At 41.2% G+C, this 22,732-nt stretch overlaps 1 protein-coding gene and 1 long non-coding RNA gene across 3 annotated transcripts in view; one reads left to right on the top strand and one right to left on the bottom strand.

Annotated features, from left to right (window-relative positions):
• Window positions 1–9,591, top strand: part of LOC142659465 (rho GTPase-activating protein 6-like) — a 370,769-nt gene extending 361,178 nt beyond the window's left edge. Inside the window, exons 11-12 of the mRNA XM_075835626.1 lie at window positions 7,967–8,088; window positions 8,399–9,591. Of these exons, the coding sequence (XP_075691741.1) occupies window positions 7,967–8,088; window positions 8,399–8,559 (283 nt within the window). The 3' untranslated portion in view covers window positions 8,560–9,591. The remainder of the gene's footprint in view (window positions 1–7,966; window positions 8,089–8,398) is intronic.
• LOC142659466 (uncharacterized) overlaps window positions 1–22,732 on the bottom strand; it is a 73,040-nt gene that overhangs the window by 17,251 nt on the left and 33,057 nt on the right. The gene's annotated exons all lie outside the window — the stretch shown is intronic.

Raw genomic sequence — 22,732 nt, 5'->3', positions numbered from 1 at the left:
CCCCCGTGTAGTTTTCGGCTGAGCTCTCACCTTCCTCAGGATCAAGGATACCCCACGAGGTGAGATTTTGCATGGAACCCCAGATCGATGTCGATTGACAGTCATTTTGTATGTCTTCCATTTTCTTACTATTGCACCAACAGTTGTCTCCTTCTCACCCAGTGTCTTACTTATGGTTTTGTAGCCCATTCCAGCCTTGTGCAGGTCTATGAACTTGTCCCTGGCATCCTTAGAAAGCTCTTTGGTCTTGCCCATGTTGTAGAGGTTAGAGTCAGACTGATTCATTGAGTCTGTGGACAGGAGTCTTTTATACAGGTGACCATGTAAGACAGCTGTCTTTAATGCAGGCACCAAGTTGATTTGGAGCGTGTAACTGGTCTGGAGGAGGCTGAACTCTTAATGGTTGGTAGGGGATCAAATACTTATTTCTCTGTGCACAATGCAAATAAATATATATAATTTTGACTGTGATTTTCTTTTTTTTTTTTTATATAATCTCTCTCACTGGTAAAATTAACCTAGCCTAAAAATTCTAGACTGTTCATGACTTTGACAGTGGGCAAACTTACAAAATCAGCAAGGGATCAAATACTTATTTCCTTCACTGTATAATATTTATGCACCCAATACAAATAATCGCACCTACTTTCAGAACCTCCAGACTACACTTCTAGCTGACACGTGTGCAATGAAGCTCGTGGGAGGAGACTTCAATTCGGTACAATGTGCAGCAGAAGATAGAAAAAGAAATGCTCATGCATCGACGCTTGTCACAGATGGCATCTTGCCTGACCTATCGCAAGCCACACAACTAACTGATAGCTGGAGGTATAGTCACCCTGATGACAGGGAATACACCTATTTCTCACCTTACCATAAATCCTAGTCTAGGATAGATTACATTTACTTAAGTCAGCATCTATTGCAACGGGTAGAACAGGTAGACATCACTGACATGATCATATCCGATCATGCGCCAGTGCGGTTGGTGTTGGCGGACAAACACCCCAGGGGGGAGTTTACTCAGTGGAGATTTCCGGCCAATTTAGCAGAAGGTGGAGATTTCCAGTTGCGGATAAAGGGATGGTGGATGGAATATGCTACGGATAATGCGGAACATGCTAATGACCGGGCGCTGTTTTGGGAGACGGCTAAAGCTGTCTTGAGAGGGAGACTCATCTCGTACGTCGCGTTTCGGAAAAAACAGACACAACAGAAATACAGAGAATGCAGTGACCATCTTAGGGTATGTGCACACACACTAATTACGTCCGTAATTGACGGACGTATTTCGGCCGCAAGTAGTGGACCGAACACAGTGCAGGGAGCCGGGCTCCTAGCATCATACTTATGTACGATGCTAGGAGTCCCTGCCTCTCCGTGGAACTACTGTCCCGTACTGAAAACATGATTACAGTACGGGACAGTTGTCCTGCAGCGAGGCAGGGACTCCTAGCATCGTATATAACTATGATGCTAGGAGCCCGGCTCCCTGCACTGAGTTCGGTCCGGAACTTGCGGCCGAAATACGTCCGTATATTACGGACGTAATTAGTGTGTGTGCACATACCCTTAGAGAGGCGTACTCCTCTTTTCTTGATGATCCGTCCCCAGATAAAAAACACAAATGGATAGAAGCTAGGAGACACTTCGAATCCTGGTTGGACAAGAAGGAGAAGTTTGGAAGATCAACATATGAGGCCAAACTTTTTCGTTTTGGCAACAAGGAGGGAAAGTTGTTGGCAGGACTGTCTAGAGGGTTTCGACCACTAACACACATAACTAAACTGAGAGATCACAAGGGCTGTATACAATCTGACCCGAGAAAGATGAATGACATATTTCAGGCTTTTTATCAGCAGCTGTATGCGAGCACCAATGTGCCGAGGGATGTACGGGGTAGTCGGTTCCTAGCTGAGCTCACTCTACCTGCCCTGGATCAGGGGCAATTAGAGGATCTGAATGCGCCAATAGCGCTAGAGGAGTTACAGCTAGCCATAAAGTCATTGTCTAATGGGAAAGCGCCGGGACCTGATGGTTACCCGGCGGAATTCTATAAAATATTACAGGAGCAAATATCCACGACGCTATTAACATATTTTAACCCCTTCCCGCTCCTGGACGTACTATTAGGTCATGGCAGCTGTATCGTTCGCGCTCCATGACCTAATAGTACGTCTCGGGAGTAACGGCCGTTTCGGCCGTCCTCCCGACACATACAGGAGCTGTGACAGCTGCTGTCTTGTTCAGCAGCTGTCACAGCTCCTACAGCGGGGACCGATCGCTGTGTCCCCGCTGATTAACCCCTTAAAAGCCACGTTCTACAGAGATCGCGGCTTTTTAGGGGTTAAGCTGCCATCGCCGGCCTGCTACGCGATAGCGGCCGGCGATGGTGACTATGGCAACCGGACACCAAACAATGTCGTCCGGCTATGCCATAGACGGAAGCCTAGTGGGTCCTGACAACGTCAGGACCCACTATGCTTGCTGTCAGTGAGTAGCTGACAGTTCTAATACACTGCGCTACGCATGTAGTGCAGTGTATTAGAATTGCGATCAGGGCCTCCTGCCCTCAAGTCCCCTAGTGGGACAAAGTAATACAGTAAAAAAAAAAGTTAAAAAAAGATGTGTAAAAATAAGAAAATAAAAGTTTTAAAAGTATTAAAAGTAAAAATCCCCCTTTTTCCCTTATCAGTCATTTATTATTAATAAAAATATATAAACAAACAAATAAACTATACATAATTGGTATCGCCGTGTCCGTAACGGCCTGATCTACAAAATTATTTCGTTATTTATCCCGCACGGTGAACGCCGTAAAAGAAAATAATAATAAACCGAACCACAATCACAATTGTTTCGTCACTTCAGCTCCCAAAAAATGGAATAAAAAGAGATCAAAAAGTCGCATGTACCGAAAAATGGTACTGATCGAAACTACAGTTGGTTACGCAAAAAATAAGTCCTCGCACGGCTTTATTAATTGAAAAATAAAAAACGTTATGGCTCTTAGAATAAGGTAACACAAAAAGTGAATGATTGTTTACAAAACGTATTTTATTGTGCAAACGCCATAAGACATAAAAAAAAAAACTATAAACATCTAGTATCGACGTAATCGTATCACCCCGCAGAATAAAGTGAATATGTCATTTATAGCGCACGGTGCACGCAGTAAAAAGAAAAGTATACAAAAACAATAGTAGAATTGCTGTTTATTAGTCACCACGCCACCTAAAAATAGAATAAAAACTGATCAAAAAGCCGCATGCACCCCAAGAAAACTACAATGGATTCCTCAAGGGGTCTAGTTTCCAAATTGGGGTCACTTTTGGGGGGTTCCCAATGTTTTGGCACCACAAGACCTCTTCAAACCGGACATGGTGCCTAATAAAAAAGAGGCCTCAAAATCCACTAGGTGCTCCTTTGCTTTGGAGGCCGGGGCTTCAGTCCATTACCGCACTAGGGCCACATGTGGGATATTTCTCAAAACTGCAGAATCTGGGCAATACGTATTAAGTTGCGTTTCTCTGATAAATCCTTTTGTGTTATAAAAAAAATGGTATAAAGAGGATTTTCTGACAAAAAAAATATGTAAATTTCACCTCTATTTTGCTCTAAATTTCTGTGAAATAAACTTTCTAAATGCTGTTGTGAATACTTTGAGGGGTCTAGTTTCTAAAATGGGGTATTTGATAGGGGTTTATAATATATGGGCCCCTCAAAGCAACTTCAGAACTGAACTGGAACCTAAAAAAATAAATAAATGAGGCAATACTTCGCTTCTTACATTATACTGATAAGGAGCCGTGCCCACCCCGAGATGACCCCAGTTTTGACCGTTTGTATAAACGGAGACCCCTATTAGACCGTTCCAGTGCCCGGTTTTCCCAAGCATTAACCCCCAAGAAGTGTATTTCTATTGATGAGTCCCTGGTACATTTTAAAGGGAGGGTTCAATTCTGCGAGTACCTGCCGGGTAAGAGGGCAAGGTATGGCGTGAAGATGTATAAGCTGCGAGAGTGCATCCGGGTATACCTACAGGTTTAGGCTATATGAAAGGGAAGGCCACCCCCAAACCAGACTGCATCCTGGACTACAATAGGTACATGGGAGGGATGGACTTGTAAGATCAAATCCTGAAGCCCTACAGCGCCATGCGGTGTGGTATAAGAAGCTGGCCGGGCACATCATACACATGGCATTGTACAATGCGTACGTGCTACGTCGATGTGCAGGCCAGACGGGAACTTTCCTGGAATTTCAAGAGGTGATTATCAAGAACCTACTCTTTAGGGACCAAGAAGGGGGGGCACCCAGTACTTCTGGAAGCGGGGCCACACGCATCGTACCAAGGCGGCAACACTTTCCAGGAGAAGTTCCCCAAACTGGCAAGAAGGGAAAAAGTCAAAAGAGGTGCAAAGTCTGCTATAAGAGGGCGATAAGGGATGACACAATATATCAATGTGACACGTGTCCCGAATAACCAGAGCTCTGTATGAAAGTCAGTTTTAAAATTTATCATACATCCCTTGGTTTATAATTTACCCCAATTTTTCTTACCCTGATGCACTCCGCACAGCTTATCCCCCCTCGTCTTTCCCCTCTGAGCCCTGCTGTGTGTCCAGACAGCTGATAACAGCCACATGTAGGGTATTGCCATACCCGGGAGAACCCACATTACAGTTTATGGGGTGTAGGTCTCTGGTCAAAATGCTCACTACACCTTAAGGGTGTAGTTATTAAAACGGGGTCACTTCTTGCGGGTTTCAACTGTACTGGTACCTCAGGTGCTTCTGCATACATGACTTCGCACTAGAAAATCCCCAGTAGGCCAAATGGTGGTCCTTTCCTTCTGAGCCCTCCCATGGGCCCAAACAGCAGTTTATCACAAAAAATGGGGTATTGCGGCACTCAGAACAAATTGCGCAACAGAATGGGGTATTTTGTTTCTTGTGAAAATAAGACATTTTCAGCCAAAACTACATATTATTTGAAAATAATAATTTTGTTTTCATTCCCAGCCCAATTCAAATAAGTTCTGTGAAAAAACTATGGGGTCGAAATGGTCACAACACCCATAAATGAATTCCTTGAGGGGTGTAGTTTCCAAAATGGTGTCATTTGTGGTTGCTTTCTATGGCTTTGATACCTCTGGGGCTCTGCAAATGCGACATGGCACCTGAAAACCAATCCAGCAAAATCTGGACTCCAAAGAACACACAGCGCTCCTTTCATTCTGAGCTTTCTGATGGGCCCAAACGGCAGTTTATCACCACAAATGGGGTATTGCCGCACTCAGGACAAATTGGGCAACAAAATGGAGTATTTTATTTCTTGTGAAAATAAGAATTTTTGAGCTAAAATGACATATTATTGGAAAAAATATATATTTTTTTAATTCCCAGCCCAATTCAAATAAGTTCTGTGAAGAAACTATGGGGTCTAAATGGTCACATTACCCATAAATTAATTTCTTGAGGGGTGTAGTTTCCAAAATGGGGTCACTTTTGGTGGGTTTCCATTGCTTTGATACCTCTGAGGCTCTGCAAATGCGACATGGCACCCGAAAACCAATTCGGCAAAATCTGGACTCCAACAAACATATAGCGCTCCTTTCCTTCTGAGCCCTCCCATGGGCCCAAACGGCAGTTTATCACCACAAATGGGGTATTACCACACTAAGGACAAATTGGGCAACAAAATGGGGTATTTTGTTCCCTGTGAAAATAAGAAATTTTGATCACAAATTACATTTTATTGGAAAAAATGAAATTTTTTTTCATTTCACAGCCCAATTCAAATACGTGCTGTGAAAAAACTGTGCGGTCAAAATGGTAACAACAACCATAAATGAATTCCTTGAGGGGGTGTAGTTCCCAAAATGGGGTCACTATTGGGGGATTCCTACTGTTTTGGCACCTCAACACCTCTTCAAACCTGGCATGCTGCCTAAAATATATTCTAATAAAAAGGAGGCCTCAAAATGCACTAGTTGCTTCTTTGCTTCTAGGGCTTGTGTTTTAGTCCACGAGCGCAGTAGGGCCACATGTGGGACATTTCTAAAAACTGCAGAATCTGGACAATACATATTTAGTAGTGTTTCTCTGGTAAAACCTTCTGTGTTACAGAAAAAAAAATTCCTGTGAAATGCCTGAAGGGTTAAAAAACATTCTAAATGCTGTTTTGAATACTTTGATGGGTCTAGTTTTTAAAATGGGGTGTTTTATCAGGGTTTCTAATACATAGGCCCCACAAAGCCACTTCAGAACTCAAGAGGTACCTTAAAAAAAAGGCTTTTGAAACTTTCTTAAAAATATGAGAAATTGCTGTTTATGTTCTAAGCCTTGTAACGTCCAAGAAAAATAAAATAATGTTCAAAAAACGATGCCAATCTAAAGTAGACATATGGGAAATGTGAACTAGTAACTATTTTGGGTGGTATACCCGTCTGTTTTACAAGCAGATGCATTTCAATTCTGAAAAATTCAATTTTTTCAACATTTTCTCTACATTTTGCAATTTTTCACCAATAAACACTGAATATATCGACCAAATTTTACCACGAACATGAAGCCCAATGTGTCACGAGAAAACAATCTCAGAATCGCTTGGGTAGGTTTAAGCATTCCGACATTATTACCACATAAAGTGAAATATGTCAGATTTGAAAAATGGGCTCTGAGCCTTAAGGCCAAAACTAGGCTGCGTCCTTAAGGGGTTAACGTTACTTTATTCTTTCATGAGTTATTTACAAGTTTCTGACCACTTATAAAATGTGTTCAAAGTGCTGCCCATTGTGTTGGATTGTCAATGCAACCCTCTTCTCCCACTCTTCACACACTGATAGCAACACCGCAGAAGAAATGCTAGCACAGGCTTCCAGTATCCGTAGTTTCAGTTGCTGCACGTCTCGTATCTTCACAGCATAGACAATTGTCTTCAGATGACCCCAAAGATAAAAGTCTAAGGGGGTCAGATCGGGAGGAATTTCTTCTGCGGTGTTGCTATCAGTGTGTGAAGAGTGGGAGAAGAGGGTTGCATTGACAATCCAACACAATGGGCAGCACTTTGAACACATTTTATAAGTGGTCAGAAACTTGTAAATAACTCATGAAAGAATAAAGTAACGTTAAAACCAAGCACACCATTGTTTTTCTTGTGAAATTCTCTATAAGTTTGATGTGTCACATGATCCTCTTCCCATTGAAAAAACTAAAGTTGGATACAAAATGGCCGATTTCAAAATGGTCGCCATGGTCAACACCCAGCTTGAAAAGTTTCCCCCCTCCCATATACTAATGTGCCACAAACAGGAAGTTAATATCACCAACCATTCCCATTTTATTTAGGTGTATCCATATAAATGGCCCACCCTGTATATTAATCCAATGAGGTGGCATGCAAATAGGGGACGTGGTATGCAAAAAGAGGTGTAGCCTAAAAATAGTTTATTAATTGTAATCAAGGTTACATGTTCAATTAATCGTGATTTTGAATTAGGTCATAATCGCCCAGCCCTATGTTCACATGGTCAGACTTTGCACTAGGCAAATTCACAGTTTATTTTGAAGATTATCTGTGGCAGAAATCTGCAGCCGAAACTTGGACTCAAATCCACGCGAGAATTAGCTCTATTGAAGTTTAATAGACCTGGACTGTAGCTATTTCGCTCTGTATCCTCGTCACTAATGAACTTGCTGTGGATTATAAAATCCGCGGCATGGTAATTTTTCCATGCAACATTCCAGAGCATGAAAATGGGGATTAAAATATACCATTCACATGCATTGCCGACGTCAATATCCTTGAAATTTGCAAATAGGGTTAATAAGCAAATATTTCAATTGTTTAAACATCCAATATACAATATTTAAAAACCCAACATTTCACAACTGTAAAGTGGCTACTACAGGTGTGATAGCGTGCAATTTATTAATCAGTCTGTACTTTATATACTGTATAGGGGCAAGGTTGGTGCGAGTGAACAGGATAAACAGCAGTGGAGAATGCATATTACAACTTCTATGGTTCCTCATAGTCCCCTTTCAACTCTAATGCAACTGCTGAGCACTGGAGAAAGATCAGGTAAAATATATCTGGTGTGATATTTAGGCTCTGTTCACATCTGCACTATAAATTCAGTTTTTCTCTTCCACCATAGGAGCAGAAAAACTGAATTCAATCCATCACATAATGCACAGCAATGGCGCCCGGCGGACCCGATAGATTTCGTCAGGTTTCCATCATGGTGTCCGTCATCTTACTGGAAAAAACGCAGATGGAATCTGCGATGTGAATGCAGTTGTGAACACAGCCTAAGCTTGTTATGTCTCTTAGCATCCTTCTCTCTTACTCTGCCTTTATCGTAATCTTCTCTCTTAATGCTAATTTGCAGGATTTTTAGAAGGCTCCACACCTCTGTGTAAACGCCGTTCATCTCGCTCCCAGGAGGATCTTACTCTGCTCCCGATTGCCACAACTCAAAAAGGCTTTTTTCCAGTTCTGCCTCGTTTCTTACCAATATTCACTCGAGGATCATCTTGCCCTACACCATAACAAGACTTCTCCCATCATGAATAATGCTTGCTCTTTGGTACTAAGCCAAAACATTAAGGCCTCATGCACATGATCGTGTAAATTGTGCCTTTTTAATTTTATGCGCAAAAACAAATCTATATTGCTCACCATATGGCATTTGATGCAACATGCATATTCTACAATAAATAATGTGTGTGTAAGCTTAATACAGCCCTATTAAGATACACAGCGTCTATAGTCTGGATCCGTGTCATGAATATAGAGTGGATTTATGAACATGAGGCCTAATGCTATTTTATTTTTCTGAAACATAAGATTATAAACTTTAACCCGTTAGTGACCGCCAATACGCCTTTTCACGGCGGCCACTAATGGATATTATTCATAATAATAATCATTATTATTATTCCGATGCATATACAGCTTTGCAAGGTGCTGCATCGGAATAAATAAACACAGCCGAGAGCCGTTAAATCGCCCTGTTCTCAGCTACCTCTGCTAGCTGAGGGCTGGGAGCAGCCCTGCTCCAACGGGCGAGATCAATATCCGTATCGATCTCTCCAGTTTAACCCCTCAGATGTCGAGCGCCGCATCTGAGTGGTTTTGGGGAGAGGGAGCTCCCTCTCTCACCCCACCGGCACCCTGAGCAAGATCACAGGGTGTCGGTGGTTTCTCTGACAGTCGGAGGGGCCTAATAAAGGCCCCCAGGTCTGCCACTAGTTATGCCTGCTAGGCCATGCCAGAGGCATGGCCTAGCAGATGCCTGTCCGTTTTACACGGTCAGGCACTAATACAATGCAATACAAACGTATTGGAGTGTATTATAAAAGCGATCAGAGGATCACATACTGAAGTCCCCTAGTGGGACTAGTAAAAAAAAACGTTTAATAAGGTTAATTTTAAAAAAATAAGTGAAAAAAAATTAAAAACCCACTTTTCCCCCTTGCCAAATGTGTGTAACTTTTTTTTTTCTTTTTCATAATAAAGCATTTTGTATCGCCGCGTCCGTAATGACCCCAGCTATAAAGTTATTACATTATTTAACCTGCACAGTGAACAATAGTAAATAAAATAATTTTATAAAAAATAAAATAAAAACAATGCAAAAATTGCAGTTTTCTATGAATCCTGTCTAAAAAATATGATAAAAAGTGATGATACAACTGCATCGGCAGAAAAATAAAAAAGTTACGGCTCTTGAAATATGGAGACAAAAACAAATAATTTTGAAAAAAAAAAGTGTTTAGTATGTAAAAGTAGCAAAACATACAAAAACGATATCAATTTGGTGTCGTTGCAATCGTAACAACCCGCTGAATAAAGTTATTGTGTTATTTATACCACAAGGTAAACGGCGTAAATTTAGGACACAAAAAAGTGGGGCAAAATTGCTGTTTTTTTTTCTCCCCCCCCCCCAAATTAAAAGTTCATCAATAAATTATATGTACCCCAAAATTGTGCTATTGCAAAAAACAAGACCGTGTACAGTTATGTAGTTATGTTGGCGCAAAAATAAAACAGTTATGGCTCTTTGAATGAGATGATGGAAAAAACGCAAAAAAATAGCATGGTCATTAAGGCCTAAATTAGGCTGGACATTAAGGGGTTAGGCTGGGTTCACACGACCTATTTTCAGACGTAAACGAGACGTATTATGCCTCGTTTTACGTCTTAAAATAGGGCTACAATACGTCGGCAAACATCTGCCCATTCATTTGAATGGGTTTGCCGACGTACTGTGCAGACAACCTGTCATTTACGCGTCGTCGTTTGACAGCTGTTAAACGACGACGCGTAAAAATACAGCCTCGGCAAAGAAGTGCAGGACACTTCTTTCAGACGTAATTTGAGCCGTACTTCATTGAACTCAATGAAGAGCAGCTCAAAATTTACGGCTGTCAGAGAAGCCTCGCAAAATGCGAGGAGGAATTACGGCTGAAACGAGGCAGCTGTTTTCTCCTGAAAACAGTCTGTCATTTCAGCCGTAAAAGCCTCTCATCGTGTGCACATACCCTTAATATCCTATTGTTGGGTTTGTTGCTGTTTATTTGATTTGAATAATAGTTTCATGTTTTGTTTACAGGATTTTAAATTGCATCAGAAGTTATAAAATCCTGTAAATTGATGGATTGCTGAGAATTTTTACTCATTTACAAAATCTGGTGATGTCCTGAGCTTGTCAAATTATTGGAAGTTTAACTAAAGAGTCGCAAAATAGAAATTGTTATACAACTGCATATCTAACAACATAATCAAATTAAAAACAAAACTCAGGTTGCTATTCCCACATTTCTCTCCAGTTCATGGTCTCTGAGCCAGTTTCTCAATCCTTCATTCCTTGTGACTTCTTGGAGATTGCAGAGCACCAAGTAAAATACATAATTTCCGTTTTGCTCGGTTAGGACACAGCTATGATCAGAAACTGCAAGCAAAGGCCCGTTCACACCGCATTTCCATCACTTTTTCATCACTACGATCCTTGCCGTTTTCTCCGGGTAAGAGGCAGCAATACCTTGTGTAAATGTAAATGTCACTACAAGCGGCATTTACATGTGCTGATCATGCCTCTGATAAGAATGCTTTTTACAGTGGCATTGTCAATGAAGACTAATGATAAAAAGAATAGTTTTATCGTTGATGTTCTTCTTTATTCACACTAGCCAATTATTTTAACAATCATTCGGAAACTAACATAATACGCCGGTGTAAATAATCCTTAAAGAGAGTCTGCCACCTCTAAAAAACAAAACCCCTAAACTACAGTAATCGGTAAAAAAATCTGTAGGTATTATCTTTGTACTCACATGCATTTTCCCACTGAAAGCCCGCAAACGGGCCGTATTCTGAATGTCATGAAGATCCTAGGAGTCTCCTCCATTATATTGTCCAGCTTAAGAATCATCTCTATGCCTCATCGTGCAGTGCATGTAACAGAATTACAGTGGAGGTATGAAAGGGAGTAGGATACCGATTTAGACCTCATGCACACGACCGTAATTGCAGATAGAAATGAATGGGTCAGTATTTTATCTGCCATGTACACCTTCCTGTATATTTCCGTGTGTGTGTACCGGATGTAGAACTGACCCACAAAAAAATAGGACATATTTTTCGCATTTACGGACCGTGCTCCTATACTATTTACTGTGAGCACAGTCCGCCAATGTGGGTGACACTCCGCGGCCCGCGTGTGCAGTATTAACTAACCGTAAATACTGCACAGTCGTGTGCAAAGGGCCTTAGGCCCTGTTCACACTGAGTATTTTGCAGGCACAAAAATTTGCCTCAAAATTCCTGCCTCCCATTGAAATTGACCGCCCCAAAAACCTCAGTGTAAACAGGGCCTTACGCTGATCAGCCATAACATTAAAACAACTTTCCCTATATTGCGTAGGTCCCCTTCATGCTGCCTAAACAGGCACTTTTGCAGTGGACATAGGTTAGCAAGGACACTCGGGCCAGTTTGCAGCTATGCATCCCCAAATACAGCAAACTACGATACACTGTGTGTTCTGATACTTTACTATCATAGCCAGCATTGACTTTTTCAGCAATTTCTGCTACAACAGCTCTTCTGGGAGATCAGACCAGATGAGCTAGTCTTCGCTTCCGACGTGCATCTCACATCAATAAGCCTTATGTGCTCATGACCTTGTCGCCATTTATCGGTGTTCCTGCCTTGGACCACTTTTGGTAGGTACTAATTACTGAATACTGAACTGCCACTTTGGAGATGCTCTGAGCCAGTCGTCTATCCAATACAATTTTGGCTCTTGTGAAAGTCGCTGAGATCCTTACACTTGACCATTTTTCTTTCTTTCAAAACATTTCAACTTCCAGAAATGACTTCACTTGCTGTTTGTCAAGGTCTTGAAGCAGGTTTGGCGTCCAGTGGCTGAAATCATTTGTAAGGCTGGTATTATTAAGCAAGAGTAGTCGAGTAACAGTCCATGTTCAGTACACAGATAAGTCACAACAGTTTGTAGCAAAGGCAGAAACGTGGTTAGAAGCAATCCAAGTTTGGTACTCTGATAATCAGTAACAGATTGTTGCGTAAGGCAGCAATGGGCTAGTCTAAAGGCAGTCAATCTGGCAATCAGAAAGGGCAAGGTTTATAATGCAGGTCCGTGAGTGTGGCTAGGCAGACCTGAAACAAGATTGCTTATTAGCAGACCTAGGTAAAATTGACACTGGAAAAGGAACTGTCCAGCATCCCAGAAGGCTCAGCGAGCAATGCTGCTACCTGGAGAGTATCTAGAATGTAAATCTGACACTGCCTAAAACCTAAGTCTTGACAGCTGCCATTGTAATGAGACAATCAATGATATTCACTTCACCTGTCACTGGTTTTAGTTAATATGAGTTAATATTGTTCTTTTTTGCGTTTTTGAAATGCTGTAAAAAAAAAAATCTTAAAACCGCATTGGTTTTACCCGTGTTTTTACAAAGTGTTTCACCTATGAGACGCTCAATGTGAGTCTCATAGGAATGTATAGGGAAAGAGACTTCCGGCCCACAGATCAGGTGCTGTAGGAATTGGCCGGTCACAGTGCGGTCAAGTAACGGCATTGCGACACACACACGCGCGCGCAGCAGTCTTTATCTTGATTTTACTGCATTAAATACTGTGTCAAGTACCTTTAGGGTATGTGCACACAATGAGAGGCTTTTACGTCTGAAAAGACAGACTGTTTTCAGGAGAAAACAGCTGCGTCGTTGCAGACGTAAATGCTGCTCCTCGTATTATGCGAGGCATCTTTGACGCCTGTAATCTTGAGCTGCTCTTCATTGACTTCAATGAAGAACGGCTCAGATTACATTGCAAAGAAGTGTCCTGCACTTCTTTGCCGAGGCAGTCAATTTACGCGTCGTAGTTTGACAGCTGTCAAACGACGACACGTAAATTACAGGTCGTCTTCACAGTACGTCGGCAAACCCATTCAAATGAATGGATAGATGTTTGCCGACGTATTGTAGCCCTATTTTCAGACGTAAAACGATGCATTATACGCCTCGTTTACGTCTGAAAATAGGTCGTGTGAACCCAGCCTTAACTTAACTTTTTTAATGACTTTTCAATGGTTCTTGTGGGATATCATGCTGCAGCAAGATATTAGAGTTTAGATCAGGGGTCTCAAGCCCACGGGTCGCATGAGGCCCCTGGGGCTGTCATCTGCGTCCCGCGGGACACAGAGCCGCTAGTATCGGCTCTGCTCCGAGACTCTGGAATTCCCTGACATCGCTGTCCACATTTGAATAACGATGTCTGGGGCTTCCCCAGAGCGGAGTCCCGGGCAGAGCACTAGTATCGGCTCTACTCCGGGACTCTGTGGAATTACCGGACATCACTGTCCATATATGGACAGTGTGTCAGGGTCTTCCCCAGAGCGGAGTCCCGGGCAGAGCGCTAGTATCGGCTCTGCTCCGGGACTCTGTGGAATTCCCTGACATCACTGTCCATGTTTGGACACACAATTGCTGGAGCTTCCCCAGAGCGGAGTCCCGGGCAGAGCGCTAGTATAGAATTCCCTAACATCGGTGTCCATGTTTTGGGACTCTGGGACTCTGGGGAAGCCTCTGACATCGCTGTCCATAAATCGACAATGATGTCAGGGGCTTCCCCAGAGCAGGAGTCCCAGTGATGTCAGAAGCACAGCTGGAGTCCCAGGAAGAGCCTACTAGCGCTCTGCCCGGGACTCCAGCTCTGGTGTTGTCGGTGACATCTCTCTCCATATATGGACAGTGATGTCAGGAGCAGAGCTGGAATCCCAGGCAGAGTGCTAGAAGTGGCTCTGCTCCGGGACCCCAGCTCTGGGCAAGCCCCTGACATCAGTGTGGCAGCATCTGCGGAGGGCACTGTGGCAGCATCTGCGGAGGGCTCTGTGGCAGCATCTACGGAGGGCACTGTGGCAGCATCTAAGGGGGCACTGTGGCAGCATCTACAGGGGGCACTGCGGCAGCATCCACAGAGGGCACTGTGGCACTATCTAAAAAGGGGCTGCCCAATCTTGACATGTGTGTCTGCTAAACGCTGCTAACTGAGCCGTCGGACTGCATTTAGCGACACTTAAACTGGAAAACTGGATTGTTGAAATAAGCACGTGGAGAAATACCTCAAATTTTAAACCTAGCGGTATTATTATAGTAATGTAGTATTATTATTATAGTAATATAGTGTTATAGTAGTTCAAATAACTAATTGATTTACAATAATTTTGTATTTAATCAAATTTGAAAGTAATGCGGCCCGACCACTTCACATTTTTTCTATATGTGGCCCACTTACCCGGCCGAGTTTGAGACCCCTGGTTTAGATAAACTTGGCTACATCCATAGGCTTCGTTCACATCCGCGTTTGGGTCCCGTTCTGACGTTCCGCCGGAGCTTCCTGTCAGAACGGGACGCTGACTGAAACAAACGGAAACCATAGGTTTCCGTTTGCATCACCATTGATTTCAATGGTGACTGATCCGGTGCCAATGGTTTCCGTTTGTCTCAGTTGTGTAAGGGTTCCATCGTTTTGACAGAATCAATACTGTAGTTGACTACGCTATTCATTCCATCAAAACTACGGAACCCTTGCACAACTGAGACAAACGGAAGGCATTGGATCCGTCACCATTGAAATCAATGGTGATGCAAACAATCCTTACAATGATGAAACCTTTGAACTCAATCTTCCTACAAACTGACTTCACTTCACTGAGTAGAGGACATTTCTCCTCCCTAAACACATCAAAGGTCCTTACCTGGCTCAATCATATCACCCAATTTTAGTCTATCATGTGTGATACTGACTGCTGGGGCCCTGTGTCTAAGCCTAATGTGTAGTACTGTCTGCTGAGCCAATGTATCCAAGCCTATCATGTGATACTGTCTGCTGTTTACACAAAAACAAAGCAAAGACAGTTTTTCAATAAGTGCTACACAATGTGATAAAATCTATGATTTCCATTTGTTTCAGTCAGGGTCCTGTTCTGACAGGAAGCTCCGACGGAACATCAGGACTGGACCCTGATGCAGATGTGAACGAAGCCTTAGTCAGTGTTCACAGCAGTTCACAAGCAGGCTGGGGAGACGGGATGGTGCAATCATAAAAAAGATTATGTTCTAGTTGGGAATAGCAGCTGCAGAGGAAAAACCTTGTGGAAGCATCGAGCAGCCTGTTTATTGTCAATGACGGTGCCCCAGGGGCTTTGCTTGCCCCCCCAAAAATATATATATATATATATATATGTATATATATATATATATATATATATATATATATATCAGAGACAGCATACCTATAAGACTATGAACCCTAAAGCTACACCACCTGAAAGAATTAGACATATTGTCTCAGCAAACAGTATCACACATGCTAATATTAGTTACAGCAGCTCAGCACACAGTATTATATGATAGGCTTAGATACAGCGGCTCAGTAGACAGTATCACACATGATAGGCTTAGAAACAGGGTCTATTTGGACTAGTTAATGCAACTTTTTTTACGAAACATCCCATCATATTCACGGGATACAACATATTTTTTGTCCATCCTACTTGATTTTGGATAGCACATACACTTTAAATTGGCTCGCATTGACGTTGAGGGCCTATACCAGGGGTGGGCAAACTTTTTGACTCGCGGGCCACAATGGGTTCTAAAATTTGACAGAGGGGCCGGGCCAGGAGCATTTGGAGGGAGTGTTTGGGCCGGATATACTAAAGCATTAAATGTAGTGTGTGCAAACCTCATAGCACAGTAAGAACACTACAACCCAATTTATTAACTGTCTTTCAAATGTGAAAAATAGCCCTTATCAGTTAATAAATTTGTCTCAAGGAATATGCAAGATATGGCATTTACATACTATTTCGCAGATACTGGGAGAAGGAAATGTAAATAGATTAAAATAACATACGCACTGTGATTTATCAAGAAAAAAGTTCTGTTGACTCTGTAAATTAGCTGCCAACCTCTGAGCAGTAGCCGCCCGTTCTTGTGTTGACTGCTTGCTAGCATAGTTTGCATGCTTCGTGGCAAAGTGACGGCTGATATTGTACTCTTTGAAAACCGAAGGGCTTAATGGTGACGTGAAACGAAGTGAAAATTAAAGTGAAATAAAGAGAAATACGCGCCACATTAACCCCTTAATGACCGGGCCATTTTGCACGTTAATGACCAAGGATTATTTTTTGTTTTTCCACGGTCGCATTCCAAGAGTCGTAACTCTTTTTTTATTCCGTCGACATAGCCGTATAAGGGCTTGTTTTTTGCGGGACGAGTTGTATTTTGTAATTGTACCATTTTTAGATGCTTATAACATATTGATTAACTTTTATTAACTTTATTTTAGGAGAGAATTGAAAATAAGCAGCTATTCCAGCATTAATTTTCACGTTATAAATTTACGCCGTTTACTATGCAGCGTAAATAACATGTTAACTTTATTCTATGGGTCGGCATGATTACAGGGATACCAAATATGTAAAGGTTTTATGTTTTTTCTACGTTTGCACAATAAAAACCCTTTTAGAAAAAAATTACTTGTTTTTGCATCGCCGCGTTCCAAGAGGCGTAATTTTTTTATTTTTCCGTCGATGTGGCCGTACGTGGGATTGATTTTTGCGGGACAATGTGTAGTTTTCATTAGTACTATTTTGGGGTACATAGGACTTATAGATGAACTTTTATTTTATTTTTTATGGGGGGAATGGGAGAAAAGAGAGAATTTTGCCGTTGTTTTTTGCGTTTTCTTTGGACGCCGTTCATCCGGCGGTTTAATTAATGTGTTCATTTTATTGGTCAAGTTGTTACGATCGCGGGGATACCATATATGTGTATGTGTGATTTGTTTTGACCGTTTTATTAAATAAAACCACTTTTTGGGGCAAAAAAGTAGTTTTATTTGACTTTGACTGTAATTTTTTTTATTTTTTTTTTCACAAACTTTATTTAACGGTTTTACTTTTTTTTTTTTAGTCCCACCAGGGGACTTCACTATGCGATGTGCCGATCGCATATATAATGCTTTGGTATACTTCGTATACCAAAGCATTATTGCCTGTCAGTGTAAAACTGACAGGCAACCTGTTAGGTCATGCCTCTGGCATCGCCTAACAGGCAGATGCTGAAGACAGACCTGGGGGTCTTTGTTAGACCCCCGGCTGTCATGGAAACCCGACGGCGACCCGCGATTTGTTTACGGGGGCGCCGATCGGGAGACAGAGGGAGTTCCCCCCCCTGTCAAACACATTAAATGCCGCTGTCACTGTTGACAGCGGCATTTAATGGGTTAAACTGCCGGAATCGGCGCGTGCTTCGATTCCGGCAGTTGCAGCAGGAGCCAGGCTGTGTATAACAGCCGTGCTCCTGCCGCTGATCGCGTGGGTAAACTGTCAGTACCCGCGCGATCACAGGACGGATATATCCGTCCTCCTGCGCGAACTAGCAGCTGCTGAGGACGGATATATCTTGGACAAGTTCGGCGGGCCGGATTAAAAAGCCTAACGGGCCGTATGTGGCCCGCGGGCCGTAGTTTGCCCATGTCTGGCCTATACACACGCATCCCGCAGAATGCGGGTGTACAGGCTGTCAAACGTCAATTGCAGTACACTAAGAGAGAGACAAGTTTTTTTGGATTTATTAGTCCTTACTATTTGTTTTGGGCCATAATTTGTTTCAATTTGATGGGGTATGGTACCACCAAAAAGCAAAGTACGACGAGGGGTACCTGTTGCCCCAACTTTCGCAAATTGAATCCTTGCTGATTTTGAGAACAAAACTATATGTAATATGTCTAATTCTTTCGCCAAAAACAAATACTTTCCACAGCACTGGACTGCAGGTGGGTGTACGCCTCAATTGGACCTGGTCCACGGTCCTCAATATCAGGCAGACAAAAAATGGACAGATGCAGCACTTCCAAAAAGCATCAGCAGTTTATTCACCCGTGCGACGTTTCAGTCCAACAGGACTTTTTTCAAGCATAAAAAACACACATCAGGTCATAAGTATATAAAGGCTCACAAAGCCCAATCAAGATAAAACAGTGATTAAGACATGATACAATATAAAACAGACTGCACAAAGAAAACATGCAATGTGAAGTTACAGACATTAACCCGTTAGTGACCGCCAATACGCCTTTTAACGGCGGCCACTAACGGGCTTTATTCTGATGCATATGCCTTTTTACGGCACTGCATCAGGATAAAGTAAACAGAGCAGGGAGCCGTCAAATCTCCCTGCTCTCAGCTGCCAGAGGTAGCTGAGGGCTGGGGGCGTCCCTGCTCTGCCGTGTGAGATCGATATAAGTATCGATCTCACCTGTTTAACCCCTCAGATGCGGTGCGCAATAGCGTGCACCGCATCTGAGTTTTTTGGAGAGAGGGAGGGAGCTCCCTCTCTCTCACACCGACACCCGGCGATACGATCGCCGAGTGTCTGTGTCTCCAATGGTAGCCGGGGTCCTAATAAAGGTCCCCAGGTCTGCTTGGAGCGAATGCCTGCTAGGTCATGCCTGCGGCATGACCTAGCAGATGCCTGTCCGTTTTAAACGGACAGGCAGTAATACACTGCAATACAAAAGTATTGCAGTGTATTATAAAAGCGATCGGAGGATCGCATAGTGAAGTCCCCTAGTGGGACTAGTAAAAAAGTAAAAAAAAAGTTTAATAAAGTTAATTTAAAAAAAATTTAAAACCCACCTTTTCCCCTTACAAAATGCTTTACTATTAAAAAAGTATATTAATAAAGTAAAAAAGTTACACATATTTGGTATTGCCGCATCCGTAACGACCCCGACTATAAATCTATAACAATATTTAACCCGCACGGTGAACGCCGTAAAAAAATTAATAAACTATGGAAAAATTGCTGTTTTCTGTGAATCTTGACTTAAAAAAAATGTGCTAAATAGTGATCAAAAGGTCGTATCTACTCCAAAATGGTACCAATAAAAACTACAAGTCTTCCCGCAAAAAAAAAAGCCCTCATACAACTGCATCAGCGGAACAATAAAAAAGTTATGGCTCTTCAAATATGGAGACACAAAAACAAATAATTTTGTTAAAAAAAGCTTTTTACTGTGTAAAAGTAGTAAAACATACAAAAACGATACAAATTTGGTATCGTTGCAATCGTAACAACCCGCTGAATGAAGTTATTGTGTTATTTATATCACACGGTAAACGGCGTAGATTTAAGACGCGAAAAAGAGTGGCGAAATTTCAGGTTTTTTTCTATTTCCCCCCAAAAAAAGTTAATAAAAGTCAATCAAATAATATGTACCTCAAAATGGTGCTATTAAAAAATACAACTTGTCCCGCAAAGTGACAGGACGTCATTGCCGTTTGCGATGCACACTGTCTTTTTTGACTGAAAAATAAGAAAGTTACGGCTCTCAGAATATGGTGACACAAAAAAGAAATTATTTTAAAAATAAGTGATTTTATTGTGCAAACGCTGCAAAACATTAAAAAAAAACTATATACATATGGTATCACCGTAATTGTACCGACCCGCCGAATAAAGTGCAATTGTCACTTATAGCGCAAAAAATGGTACCAATAAAAACTACAGCTCGTCCTGCCAAAAATAAGCCCTCACACCGCTCAATTCATGGAAAAATAAAAACGTTATGGAGTTTGGAAGGCGGGGAGTGAAAAACTAAAATGGAAAAGCAAAAAAGGATCAGTCCTGCAAAGGTTAATTAATTTCTATAAAAAAAATAAATTATTACCACGTGTGGGATATTGTCATACTCGGGAGAGATTGCGCTACAAATTTAGGGGGGACTTTTTCTCCTTTATCCCTTGTGAAAATGAAAAAATTCAACATTTTAGTGAACAAAAATGTTTATTTTCATTTTCACGGCCTAATTCTACTAAATTCTGCAAAAGACCTGTGTGGTATAAATGCTTACTAAACCCCTAGAAAAATTCCTTGAGGGGTCTAGTTTCCAAAATGGGCTCACTTTTGGGGGGTTTCCACTATTTTGTTCCCTCCAGGGGGTTGCAATCGCGACATGGCACTGAAAATCAATCCAGCAAAATCTGTGCTCCAAAATCCAAATGGCGCTCCCTCCCTTCTGATCGCTGCCGTGGGTCCAAACAGCAGTTTATTACCACATATGGGGTATTTCCGTAATCTGGAGAAGATGCTTTACAAATGTTGGGGTGAATTTTCTTCTTTATTCCTTGTAAATATTAAAAATGTCTATGTTATTTCAGAAAAAAAGTAGATTTTCATTTTCACAGACTAACTCCAATAAATATAGCAAAATACCTGTGGGGTCAAAGTGCTAACTATACCCCTAGATAAATTCCTTTGCTCCTGAGGCCGTTGTTTCAGTCCATTAGCACACTAGGGCCACATGTGGGATATTCCTAAAAACTGCAGGACCTGGGCAATAAATATTGGGTTGTATTTCTCTGGTAAAACCTTCTGTGTTACACAATTTTTTTTATTACAAATAAATTTCGGCAAAAAAAGGAGAAATTTGTAAATTTCCCCTCTACATTGCTTTATTTCCTGTGAAACGCCTAAAGGGTTAAAATACTTTCTGAATGCTGTTTTGAATACTTTGAGGGGTGCAGTTTTTAAAATGGGGTAATTTATTGGGGTATTCTAATATATAAGGCCCTCAAAACCACTTCAGAACTGAACTGGTCCCTGAAAAAATAGGTTTTGGAAATTTCTTGAAAATGTGAGAAATATCTAAGCCTTGTAACGTCCTAGAAAAATAAAAGGATGTTCAAAAAACAATGCAAATATAAAGTAGACATATGGGAAATGGTAACTAGTGACTATTTTGTGTGGTATTACTATCGGTTTTACAAGCAGATACATTTAAATTTAGAAAAATGCAAATTTTTGCTAATTTTCTCTAAATTTTAGTGTTTTTCACGAATAAATATTGAATTTATCGGCCAAATTTTTCCACTATCATAAAGTACAATATGTCACGAGAAAACAATCTCAGAATCGCTTGGATAGGTAAAAGCATTCCGGAGTTATTACCACATGAAGTGACACATGTCAGATTTGAAAAAATCGCCTGTGCCACAAGGCCAAAACAGGCTACGTCCTAAAGGGGTTAAAAAGAAATATATAGACAGTAAAATAAATCATTTCATATTCCTAGAAAGTATTGGCAGATAGGCAAATCTTATAATCTCTTATCCAATTAGCAATTTTTTTAGAGTATACAACACACCTGAGTATTTAGTAAGCACTTTAGATATCTAGTTTTTCTAATGATTTAGAATATCTTTACTACCTTGGTCGAAATAAATTCAAAGTTACAACTTATATTCATCTATCCTACATTATATTAGTAAAAATGCTTTGAAAAATGTTTTATTATGAATATATTATGTTACGTAACTTAACCGATTGCACATGAAATAGTTAACTTCTAAGGCCCACCTAAAGGAAGTCACCTGACTCATGATATTTGCTATAAATATGTGAACCCACTAGTAAAACACTAAGCAATGATTAAGGACCCCAGTGGTCTGAAACGTGTAAGCGTGGTCCTGGGATTTCTGTTTTAATCTTTTGTTTTAACATGACCTAATAAACCATTTAACTTTTATACCGAGTGCTGGATACACCTCCATTATTCACCTTCATTACCCTACAATATAACATTATATTTGTTTTTAATAAATTATTTATAGATTATACATTTTTGTCATCTCCAGATTCTGTCAACGGGCTGGATGGCTTTCTTTGGTTTCCGGAGTCCTTGTAGAACTGCTTCAATTGTATATATATATATATATATATATATATATGGCCACTTCTGCTAATATGAAACCCTGGTTCAACACTGACACCTTGTGGCTATGGGGGGCAGTACAGCATGGGACATTTGTGTATTTTATTAAGACGTCCATATTTGCGTTAGCTGATATACAACATTATTCACAGAGTGATTTATTATAGTCTTATATGAGTGGCGACACCATTGATTATGGGTCTTGTTCATATATTATGTATGATATACTGCCTGGGGTGTTTATACATCTAGGCAGGTATATCATTTATATCCACAGTGTGGTTTGACTATTACATATGTATGTCATTGTCTTCAGCTACGGTATGGTTTACTTAGTTTATCCTTGTCCCTACGATAAAAATCTTTATTCAATATTTGCCCCTGTAGTACATTTTCCTGGAAGATAGACATCTTTCC

This window comes from Rhinoderma darwinii, chromosome 8, assembly GCF_050947455.1.
Source record: "Rhinoderma darwinii isolate aRhiDar2 chromosome 8, aRhiDar2.hap1, whole genome shotgun sequence".
In the NCBI taxonomy this organism is placed as follows: Eukaryota; Metazoa; Chordata; class Amphibia; order Anura; family Rhinodermatidae; genus Rhinoderma; species Rhinoderma darwinii.
The sequence above is the reverse complement of the archived record's forward strand: the minus strand, read 5'-3'. Positions and strand labels throughout refer to the sequence as shown.